General features: G+C 31.5%; 4 protein-coding genes across 5 annotated transcripts; 2 read left to right on the top strand and 2 right to left on the bottom strand.

Moving 5' to 3' along the window:
* Window positions 1-24: 24 nt before the first annotated feature.
* Window positions 25-2,502, top strand: LOC128393762 (calreticulin-like). The gene is made up of 4 exons (XM_053353977.1): window positions 25-237; window positions 395-692; window positions 1,167-1,694; window positions 1,966-2,502. Exons 2-4 carry the CDS (start codon window positions 398-400, stop codon window positions 2,364-2,366), a joined length of 1,224 nt encoding a protein of 407 aa, XP_053209952.1. The 5' UTR covers window positions 25-237; window positions 395-397; the 3' UTR covers window positions 2,367-2,502.
* A 715-nt stretch (window positions 2,503-3,217) lies between these two features.
* On the top strand, window positions 3,218-4,963 carry LOC128393767 (troponin I-like). The gene is made up of 7 exons (XM_053353981.1): window positions 3,218-3,409; window positions 3,648-3,749; window positions 3,814-3,937; window positions 4,002-4,102; window positions 4,179-4,222; window positions 4,301-4,342; window positions 4,521-4,963. The coding sequence occupies exons 1-7, from the start codon at window positions 3,404-3,406 to the stop codon at window positions 4,741-4,743; spliced, it is 642 nt and encodes a 213-aa protein (XP_053209956.1). The 5' UTR covers window positions 3,218-3,403; the 3' UTR covers window positions 4,744-4,963.
* A 286-nt stretch (window positions 4,964-5,249) lies between these two features.
* Window positions 5,250-5,957, bottom strand: LOC128393770 (uncharacterized protein DDB_G0271670-like). Its single transcript, XM_053353984.1, has one exon. It carries the CDS (start codon window positions 5,955-5,957, stop codon window positions 5,541-5,543), a length of 417 nt encoding a protein of 138 aa, XP_053209959.1. The 3' UTR covers window positions 5,250-5,540.
* Window positions 5,250-11,529, bottom strand: LOC128393757 (probable cyclin-dependent serine/threonine-protein kinase DDB_G0292550). 2 transcript variants are annotated; one of them, XM_053353972.1, is made up of 9 exons: window positions 10,966-11,529; window positions 10,502-10,605; window positions 10,267-10,431; window positions 9,960-10,136; window positions 8,926-9,686; window positions 8,610-8,674; window positions 8,401-8,511; window positions 7,473-8,085; window positions 5,250-7,345 (listed from the first exon to the last, which is right to left on the bottom strand). In XM_053353972.1, the coding sequence occupies exons 1-9, from the start codon at window positions 11,183-11,185 to the stop codon at window positions 6,475-6,477; spliced, it is 3,087 nt and encodes a 1,028-aa protein (XP_053209947.1). In that variant the 5' UTR covers window positions 11,186-11,529; the 3' UTR covers window positions 5,250-6,474. The 2 variants fall into 2 exon arrangements, with proteins under 2 accessions (XP_053209947.1, XP_053209948.1); XM_053353973.1 differs by having other exon boundaries at window positions 8,622-8,674.
* Window positions 11,530-11,851: the final 322 nt, after the last annotated feature.

Genomic DNA, 11,851 nt, shown 5'->3' with positions numbered 1-11,851 from the left:
CACTTGGAAATGATTAGAATGAGTTTTGTCTCGACTTGAAGAATATAAAATCTGATCAGTTAATAGATTGAGTTGTTGGGATTAATTGATGATTAATTAATGGTTTTTATTTCTTAATTGTGTCCGTTTGTCTTTTCTTTTCTATTGGTTAATTTACTCTTTAGTTTCCCCAAAATCTATTTAATTAACTCACTGCAATAATTGTTTGTTTCTTTGTAGATCTTTTTACATTCAAAGGTAAGTCTTGTTTCTGGTGTTTTCTTTCATTCTTTTCCACTGGTTGTCATTGTTTCTCACAATTGTTTCTCTTAATCTTAATTGTCACCTACCTTTGTCCACTTTTATGAAAGATTCGTTAATTTATAATTTACATTAAATTTTGTTTCTAACTTAGGTAATGACTGGAAACTTGTTAGTTGCTCTATTTGCCTGTCTGGCCACTGGCATTGGTGCAACTGTTTATTTTAGAGAAGAATTTGATTCTCCAAGTTGGGATAAGCGATGGGTACAATCAGAGTTTTCGGGTAAAGAATTTGGTAAATTCGAATGGACTGCCGGTAAATTTTATGGCGATGACTTGAAAGACAAAGGAATCAAAACATCACAAGATGCCAGATTTTATGGGCTTTCTGCTAAATTTGAAGATAATAAATTTGATAATGAAGGAAAAGATCTGGTCATTCAATATTCAGGTAATTCATTTGTTCTTTTCTTTTCTTCGCTTTTTTAGTTGTTTCAATTGCCATGATTATTTATTATCTATGGTTAAAGTGTTATCTTGATCCCATAGTATCTCATCAACGTGGCAATTTAAGTCTTTGTCCAGAGTCAGAGTAACTGGTGAATATTAAGTTTCTTGCTCCCCTGGTAAATGTGGTTTGGGTGTGTGACGTATACAATATCGCCTACATTAACATTAACCAGCATTTAGATTTTAGTTTGAAGAATTATTTCAATCAAATGTGTTTAAAGCAAAACAATTAACTAAGTAAACGTGTCTTAATTTGTACTGTAGAGTATTGGAAATTTAAATTTATTATCTGATTATCTACATGTATTATTATAACTATGCAACCTAATCTCATCCAATCAATATGTTGTTACCATATCATCATTTGTTTTATTAATTGTTTTCCGCATTTGTATTGTTTCTTTTGCACTTGTAGTTAAACATGAACAAAACATTGACTGTGGTGGTGGATACTTGAAAGTATTTGATTGTTCACTTGATCAAAAGCAACTTCATGGTGAATCACCTTATTTACTTATGTTCGGACCTGATATCTGTGGTCCAGCAACCAAAAAAGTTCATGCAATTTTCAATTACAAAGGAAAAAACTTGCTCATTAATAAGGACATTCGATGTAAAGATGATGTTCATACTCATGTTTATCGATTGGTTGTTAAACCAGACAACACTTACAAAGTATCAATCGATGGTGAAACCGTTGAAAAGGGTGAATTAGAAAAAGATTGGAACTTCTTAGCTCCAAAGAAAATTAAGGATCCAAATGCCAAGAAACCCGAAGACTGGGATGACCGAGCTAAAATTGATGATCCAGAAGACAAGAAACCCGAAGATTGGGAACAACCAGAATATATTCCAGATCCTGATGCCACTAAACCCGAAGATTGGGATGATGAGATGGATGGTGAATGGGAACCACCACAAATTAATAATCCTGCATTCAAAGGTAAGAGAAAAGAAAAGTCATTCAATTAGAAGAATGTTGGAAAAGAATAAAAGTAAGAGTAAAAGTAAGAGTAAGAGAAAGAAGGAAAAGAAAAAGAAAAAGAATGACTGAGAGTAAGAGTGAGAGTAAGCAAGTTACCTGTAGAGAGATGGAAAGAATGAATGTTTCAACACTTTCTCTTTGTTCATTATTCATGCGATATATTGAAAAATAATGATTTGTCAATTTCTCATTTCTCATTATGTTTTTTTCGTATTTTTATTTTCTTCAGGTGAATGGAAACCAAAACAAATCGATAATCCAGCTTATAAAGGACCATGGGTTCATCCTGAAATCGATAATCCTGAATATGTTGCTGATGATAAACTTTACCGATACCCTGAAGTTTGTGGAGTTGGTTTTGATTTATGGCAAGTTAAGGCTGGAACCATTTTCGACAATGTATTAATTAGCGACAGTGAAAAGGAAGCCGATGAAACTTTGAATGAAATTTTAGAAAGAGTAAAAGAAGAAAAGAAAATGAAAGAGAAACAAGACGAAGAGGAAAGAAAAGCCGCTGAAGCTGCAGCCGAAACTAAGAAAGACGAAGAAATTGACAAGGAAGAAGAAACAGCAAATGATGTCGATGATGATGATGAAGAAAAGTCCGATTCTAAGCATGATGAATTCTAATAAGAATCACCAACACCATCTAGTAAATTTTTTTTCAAATTTAACTTTAATTCAAAACTAAAGTAATATAACAGCGACTGGATATTAATTAAAAAATTCAATCCATTTCGTACTTTTGTGTAAAAAAAAACGAAAACTATCTATTACTAATTATTTCAATTCGGAACATTTCATCTGAAACGGAAACATAATAACCTAATCAAACATGATAGAATCAAAAAAATGAAACTAAACTCAACAATCATCAATATCTCACGTTAAAACCGACAGTTAATTAAAATGAAGGAAAATAAATTGGCTGTTAACCAGACAATTTATAATTCACATTGTCTAATATCCTAAACAATTGTGACACAAAAATTGAAAATTTAAATTATTCCATCGGATTTGATTAACCGCAACACAAAAAGTAAACAAAATACATTTTCTTACGTTAAAATGATTCGATGGTTAATCCAGTTGATTAGTCGGATCACATTAATTGTGATGAAAGAAGTTGAAGTTGCTGAAACCGATTGGAAATTGAGAGAGAGCGAGAGAGAAATACATTCATCAGAAGTTGAAGATTCTATTGACAGTTTGGAAGATGTAGAAGAAAAATCTCTTCTAAATTATGGAAGTTGATGTTTTCTTTTTGCTTTTTTCTCTTTCTCCTAAATAAACATTCCCCATGAAGAACTGAACTTATTTTTGGAATCATCAGCCAATAGACCAACCCAAATACCTATTTAGGTCTTCAAAGTGATCGGTGTTTACATCGGTGCAACAGTTACCCAAGCGAAGAGGGTGGTGGCTGTGGTTGAGAAAAGATGATTTCTATTAGCAAACTGGGAATTTATCTTCATCTTTTCATGGTTCTTTTCCACCCTCACCTCCTCCTCCCACTCTCTTCTCTATCGGTTCTGTTTTCTTCTCAATTTTTCTTCTTTTTTCTCAATCTCTTCTCTATTAACGATCCACTGGTTTGTTAGATAATTTTTCTTGTGAATTAACTTTTTCTCTTCAATTGTTTGTGGAAATAAAAAAGATTCAACAATATGATGGTAATTCTTTTCTCTTTCTATTTCCCTGTCTTCTTTTCATCTTCATCTCTTCATTAACTATCGTTACAATTTAATCAATCAAAATTTAATAATAATCTTTACCTTCCAAGTATCTGAGTTACTTTAGTTTCTTTTAAAGTGTCTCTGTGTTTCTCTGTAGACGCCATATTGTTTTTCTAATTAATTTGATTACTAATTGTGATTCTGCTTATTATTCTGATTATTATTCTGAAACCAGGATGAAAAGGAGAGGCGGAAAGCTGAAGTTCGAGCTCGTCTTGAAGCTCAGGCTCGCAAGAAGAGAGGGTTCATGACACCAGAGAGGAAAAAGCGTCTAAGGGTAAGTTTAGAAATAAATTGTTTCTTTTTCATTTAATTAATTTAATTCTTTCCTGGTAATTAAGAATCTTCTTCGACGAAAAGCAGCCGAAGCTTTGAAACGAGAACAAGAAAGAAAAGCCGAAGAGAGAAGACGAATCATTCGAGAAAGAACTGGAACTCCAAAGAATTTGGAAGGAATTAACGAAGGTAATTCTTAATTGTTGATCGAATTCTTTCACAATCAATTAATTGCAAACTTCTAAATTAACAGCGACCTTACAATCAATCGTAAAAGACTATTTCAAAAGAGTCCAAGATCTTGAGAGTAAAAAATGGGATCTCGATAGAGCGACTCGTCTTAAGGAGTTAGAGGTAAATCGTAATTATAATTAGAATTTTTTTATTTTAATCTTTTTCTTAATCTTTTCGTTTTTGTTTTGATTAACAGCTTAAAGAGTTACAAGAGAAAGTGAATGATTTGAAAGGAAAATTGTAAGTACAATCAAAGAAAATCGTTAATTACAAAGCAACTTTTTAATTCTCATTTTGTTTTCCATTCCTTTCGATCAGTGTGATTCCACCATTGAAAAAAGTTTCGAAAACAGCAAATCAGTAAGTTAATTTTGTCCTTTTGTCTTTAATTGCTCTCCTTCCATATTCAAATTACTTCTTGGTCACTTTGTTAATTGTTGATCTACTTTTTTTTTCTTTTTTTCTCCTTTTGCTTCTTGTTTGTTTTTTCTTTTTGCATTTAATTTTGTATTTACATTTGTTAAATTGTTGAATTTAGATTGGAAAAGATTCGCATGTTTACTGCTCGTGTTTCTCAGATGGATTATCGTAATCAATTGAAACAAGTCCAAAAGAAAGATTATCAACTGGGAGGAAGTGATGAGATGGTCATCTCATCTAAACCAGAATGGGCCCAACCCAAAAGTAAGACAACCTCAGTTTCAGAAGTTGTTTCAGAAATTTCTGAGGTTGTCTCAGCGGATGAACAAGATGATTATTGAAAAATATCATCACAATTTGTTTCTGTGTGTGAGTGTAAAGGTTAATTAACACACACTCACTTTTATCTATTTGTCGATTGTAACTATCAAAAAATAACAATGATAACAATCACGATAATAATGATAATGGTAATGATAATGACGATAATTCAAGTCTAATGATCATGATTTCTGTGTGTGTATTGATTGATTAAAATGAGCTTTTTTTGTTTCAATTTAATCACAATTATTGACTCATTTTATTTCCTTCATTTTCAATCTCATTTGAATCAAATCGGTTCATTTTTTGTTGCTGCTCTTCAAGTTGAATAATAATCTTTTCCCCATAATTATAAATTAGTGATATTTTTGATGAGCACGATGATGAAAATATAATGATAATATCAAATATTGATTCGATATTAATGTCTAACAATAGTTGAAGCTTTTTTTCAAATTTCCTTAATTAAATATGTTAACAAGACGGCAAAAATCGGACTGATAATGAATTGATCAAACACAACACGTCAAATCAATTGATTGAGTTTGTTTTTCTATGATTGAAAACAAATTATGTTAATTTAGCTGATGAGATCGATTTGATTGGATTTTTTAGTGATTGGTTTTGACGAAGACAATCATTAGTAGTTGTTTTCATTATCATTTCCATAGATAATGTAATTTAGTTTGAAGGAAAATGACGATTCTCCCATGATTTGTATTTGTTTGGAAAACGCAAACAAACAAAAAGTTCAAAAATGTTCATTGATGATGACACATAATATGCATAAACCACTTATACATAATAATTCTGGTCATTACTTTTCCACTCCACTTGCTGCGGTCGCTTTTGCTTTAGAACGACGAGCAACTTCAGCAAAGGTCAACTTTTTTCCATTACTGTGACTCGATTCGTCCAAATTAATACCTTCATCTTCTTCATGAGAATCTGGTCGATCTGAATCTTCCTTTTTATCACCACTAGATTTAGAATTCATTTTATTGTTGAGCTTTGAATTGCTTGTCGATGTTGTTGTTGTTGTTTTCGTTGACGAAGGAGGTGATGACGATGACGATGAAGAGACAATTCCATTACATGCTTTTTCACTTTTAACTGTTGAGACTTTGCTTTTGTCTTTTGAATTTCGATCAGCTTTAGATGAAGAAGACGAAACTGCTTTTACGAAACTCGTTGGATGATCATCTTTACTTTCACCACTTTTAGGACTATTCATGTGGTTTGAATTCGAGTTTGAACTCGAATTTGAGTTTGAGTTTGAGTTGCTTTTGTTGTTGTTGTTGTTTTGCAGATACTGTTGGTATTATTATTAACATTTTCATTGTGATTATTAGTAATAATATTTTCCTTTTTAGAGTTATTTCCATTATGGTTATCGTTATTACTATTATTATTATTATTATTATTATTATTAACAATATTATTATTATTTTTAGTTTGGCGCGGACTTGATTTAGTAAGAGGACTTTTCGGCACTTTGAAATGACTTGAATTATCATTATCAATATCACAACTGTTTGAATCGAGGTTTGGAACATTCGGAGATCGAGATGAAGATGAAGATGATGCAGATGTAGATGTAGACGAAGGTGATGATGAAGACGATGAAGATAATGTTGGTGGTGATTGGATCGCTGTTGCTGCTTTTGTAGCAAAAGACGTCGATGATACTGAAGTTGTAGTTGAACATGTGGATGATGATGAAGATGAAGATGAAGACGAAGATGGAGATGTTACTGATGATGAGAAGAGGCAGATTTTGTAGAATCAGTAGATACTTTTGAAGATGATGAAGTAACAAGAGAACAGTTTGAATTATTATTATTATTATTAATGTTGTTGTTAGTGTTACTATTTCCTTGATTGCATGTGATTGGTGATTTTGCACTTGAAGTAACAGCAACTACTTTTGTTTCTGGATCATCTTTCTTTGTAGATTTTGATAATACTTCTACTACTACTACGTTACTTTTGGCAGTTGAATTTATAGTTGTAGTAGTAACATTTGAATTGGATACATTTGCATCTTTAAGGTTTTTAGGTGATTGAGAAGATAATGATGACGATGATGAAGGAGGTGATAAAGATGATTGTAATGGGGAAGATGATGATGAAGCTAATGCTGTTGAGACTGTTGATACTGATGATATTTTAACATTACCATTTAAAGTTGCACTACTATTATCAACATTGCTTTTGTCGCCATTCTTGAGTTTATCATCACTTTCTTTTTTACTTCCACCACCACCAACAGTATTGGTCCGACTATCACCACCTTTCTTATTATTCCCTTGACCTTGTGGTTGTTGTTGTTGTTGATGTTTAGCATCAGCTTTCATATCAACTGATTTAACTACTGTTCCAGGCGATGTACCTTGTGTAGAAACTAACGGTGGTCCATCAAGTGGTCTCCATGCTTGATTCTTGTTAAATTTCATTGTGCCTCTTACGACATCAGCTAAAGACCCGTTATTATTATTACAATTTACACTACCAGTAGATTTGATCACAGAAGATTCTTTAATATTAGAATCAGTATTTATTGACAGTGTTGTAGTTGTTGCATTTGTAGCAATAACTGTTGTTGTTGAATTAGTTTGGTCCCTGAAAACACATAGAAAAAACAAACCAAATTAATATTCCAAAACAATCAACAAATCAAAATATTACCAAATACTACCAAATATTTAAAATGAAATTGAAATAATCATCGTTACTATTTACTACTTACGGAATATTATTTTCTCCAGTGTTAATTGAGTTGTTGTCATTTTTTGACGAAATTGATCCATCATCAAGACCCGGTAAAGGCGGAAAAGCCGCTGCACCCAAATCAAAATCTATAGTAACTTTATCTTCTCGATTCTCTTCTTTTAATTTACTATTATTTCGATTTCCTTTGTTATAATTATAATTTCTTCCATTGCTGTGTTTCCCATTGGCATAATTAGAAGATCCAACTTCATTACTATTACTATTATCTCCATCGACATTTCTTCGCCTTCTATTACCACCTTTGTTTCCTCGTGTAGATAATCCGTTTCCACTTCCACCATTTCCACCATTGTTACCAACACCACCACCACCACCAACACTGCTAACACTACCACCGACACCGACAACTGATCCTCCAGGAATAATACTTCCACCAACAGCTCCCACAACACCACCACCGATAACAACAACACTACCATTGTTGCTAATGTTGTGTTGATTTCCACCATGTGCAACATAACCTACAACACCAGTAGAGTTATTATTATCATCATGATAACCATGAAATCCTTGATTTGATGATCTCAGGCCATTATCATAAGACACTTGTTTATCTCGATTATCAGAACCTAAGAGAGAAACAAAAAAAAGAAATGGAAAGAAAAAGAAAAGAAAAATTATGAGAAACCGAAATTAGGAGAAAAAAAATATTTTAAGACCAAGGAGGTTTAGAGAAGAAGATGTTAAAAAAGGTATTTGACATGACAAAAATAACTTATTTAAAGGCACATTGCTAATGGAAACAAGGCAGACACTAACACACACACACACACACACACACACAAACACAGGAGATAAGAAAACTAAACCAACTTCTCAAGAAACAGAATTAAATACATGTGAATGATACAAATAGTAGTAAATCAAACATTTAAAAATCTTACGATTATAATTCCTTCTCCCTCTATTTCCATGATAATATCCTGACCCATACGAATTCGAATGATTCCAATGTCCATCATCATGATTAACAGATGAATTGGATGATCTTGAATCTAATTATCAAATCAAATTAAACATTTCATTAATTAATGAATTAAATAAATAAATGATAACAATAAGCATTGAATGATGATGATATATTAATACTAACCACCACTTTTACCTGAAAATCTGGATCTTTTATCACCAGCAGATTGATTAGTTTTGTTACCCGATCTATTTAAATAGAAGGAAAAGGAAAAGGAAAAAGCAAGAAAGAGGAATACAGAAAAAGAAAGAGAAAAGGAAAGAGAAGGAAAGAGAAGGAAGAGAAAGAGAGAGAGAGAGAGAGAAAGTAAGACAAAAATTTAGATTATTTCATTCATGGAAAAAACAAAGATATTGATTAGCTTGGTAATTGGAAAGAAAATCTTCCAACACAATTCGTACATATTGTACATTGGGTATATTCCAAAAACATCACTTACTTATAAGATGAAGAACTCGCTCCTTGATTCAATGTTATATTACAATCTGTATTCTCTTCACTAGATTTAACCAATTGATTCTGTGTCTCATTTTCACAAATTGTATTCGGTGATGTTGATACAGAGGCTATTGAAGCAACGGAAGTTGATTCAACACCAACATCGACACCGACACCTTCATTCCCATTTCCATTTCCATTCCCATCACCACCACTCACAACAACGACATCAGCATTAGCATTAGAATATCGCATAGATGAAGTATAATTATTGGTATTTGGATGATTGTTATTCACATTGGTATTACTATTGGCATGATTATTGGAGGAGTTGTTGCTGTTATTATTGTTTGGATTATTTGGATTATTTGTATTGTTGATACCATGATTTTGATTTTGATTGTGATTCGGATTCTGATGTTGGTGTTGGTGCTGATGCTGATGCTGATGCTGGTTATGAGCATGGTTATGGTTTGGGTTATGATTTTGATTATGATTATGATGATTATGATGATTAGGATGATTAGGATTATGATTATGATTGTGGCTGTGATGAGAGTGATTATTATTGTTGTTTTTCCTTGAGTTTCGATATACATAAGGCGGGCAGTTGGGTCTATTATTGTGGACTGGTTTGAAAGCAGCATGTGGAGATAGGCCATTTAAAGTGAATACAGTACTTAAATCATAACATTGAGCAGTTGTTGGGGGAGGATATGTGTGAAGCATAGTAGTCGGTGGTGTAAATAGAGTTGGAAAAATCTATTGAGAAAAAGAAACAAATCAAAGTGTTTCAAATATTAATTCATTAATTCAAGATTAATAATCGTTTTAACATTCAGGTTATACTCATGTGATACATTAATAACATGAAATCATAAGATTTCATCACCATCATTCTCATCATCCAAGTATCCACAACAATATCAAAAAAAAAACAACATCAACATCAACATAAACCAAAACAGAAGTAACATGATTATAATCAACATATTGTATCTATTAAAAGGATAAATTAAAGGTAAGTGAACATACTGGTGGAATTGCTTGATAAGCTGGATGAGTTTGTGTTGCCAATGCTGGATTGAAAATACTATTTGCATCAACTGGACTTTCCATTGTAGGTAAGGCTACTTCATATCCAATATTTGACTCAATTCCATTCTTAAATGATGTATAACTCGATATCACTGGTTTAGCCTTAATTCGAGCCTAATAAAGCGAAAAATATTTCATTTAATTTAACAATCAATAATCAATTACTTTAATAATTATAAATAATAATAAATAATTATAATAATTATATTAATAATAAGAGAACGAATTGTAAATAGATACTCACCATTATCGGTTTACCTTGAAATGTTTGAACATCTTCTCGTAAATATCTGTAAGCTCGTTGAGCGTCTTCGTCTGATTCAAAGGAAACATACCAACTATTGTTGTGGGCAAATTCACAGGACACATATTTTGGACAATCTTTACCATTAAATAGATTTTGTACATCCTAATATAGATAAATAAGATAATTAATATCAACATTTTTCATCACCATTCTATTATTATTATCATCTTACATTTACAGGGGTTGATTCAGGTATTTCTCTTAATATAAGAACACATCTTTTGCTTACTGGTCTCACTTTTTGACCACTTTCGTCCACTTGTACACATTGTGATTCTATAGAGAAGAAAAAGAGAGAACAGAGAGAAAGAGAAAGAGAAGACAAGAAAATAAATATTCAAAATTAGTGCTTTGTTTTTTTACGTTTTAAAAACCAAAAGATAAGAAATGAAAAATAAATGAAGAAATAAATGAAATGATAAAAAAAGAGAGTTAAAGAGAAAAATAGAAACAGAAACAGACAGAGAGAGACAGAAAGAGACAGATAAAAAAAGACAAAAAAATGAGATGAAAAATTTCAACAAAATTCTAAAAAAAAATGAAAACAAGATTTTCTTTTCTTTCACCCTCAGGATTTGTAAAGGAGAAACAAACAGAAAATCTAATCTCTACTTTTTTTACTTATTCTTTTCTTACCTTTAAGGACATTTACTATAAGTTCAATATCACGGGTTAACTTTTTGATTTGATCAAAATTGGCAACGGTGCTGATTGGAACATATTGATCAGAGTCCATTTGAGATTTTAAATAAGAATCGCGAAATAAATTTTCACTTGAAAAATAATATTCCAATTGATTTTTCAACATCACTTTAAGCCTATCGACAGGAATACTTTCCTCACAAGCTTCCATCATTCTCTAGAAAATTTGGTTAGCTTTTTTTCCCAACCTCCTTGTTGATATTGTTGTTTTGGTGGTTTTAGAGTTTGAGGTTAATGAAGAAAGAGAAATAGAGAAACACAGAGATAGAGAGAGAGAGAGATTATTTAGGATGTTCGTTTTTTTTACTTTTATGATGATGATGAACAATAGAATTAGTTATTCCATAGATTAACTTCCAATAAATGAATTAGATGAAATAGTCTCATTAATGAGATCGGTGAACAACGGAAAGATAAAACCAAGAGGACAATTGAGAGCAGAAGAGAAAAAAAGTGCAAGAGTAAACCGAATGTTATAGAGAAAGAGAAAGAGAAAGAAAAAGAAAAAGTGAAAAAAGACAGAAAAAAGACAAACAGACAAACACAGACAGAGAAGAAGAGAAAAAAACAGAAAGAGAAAAGCAGAAAAATAGTAAATCTCTTTCTTTTTATTTTCTCTAAAAAGAGTCAACATTACAATTAGAATTATATTGTTGACTTTTACTCTTATTCTTCAACAATTAAAGATAATCAAAGTTAATTAATTAGTCTATTGTTTGACACAAGTGAAAATAAAATTAACAGTTTAAATTAATTTACTTTAAAGAGAAAAGAAAATAAAAATTATCAGTTTGGTTTGGAATTTATCTTTGGCGCTAAA

This window comes from Panonychus citri, unplaced genomic scaffold (assembly GCF_014898815.1).
Source record: "Panonychus citri isolate SS breed McGregor unplaced genomic scaffold, ASM1489881v1 Contig00138, whole genome shotgun sequence".
Lineage (NCBI taxonomy): Eukaryota > Metazoa > Arthropoda > Arachnida > Trombidiformes > Tetranychidae > Panonychus > Panonychus citri.
Note: the sequence above shows the minus strand (reverse complement) of the source record. Positions and strands in the feature narration are given on the sequence as shown.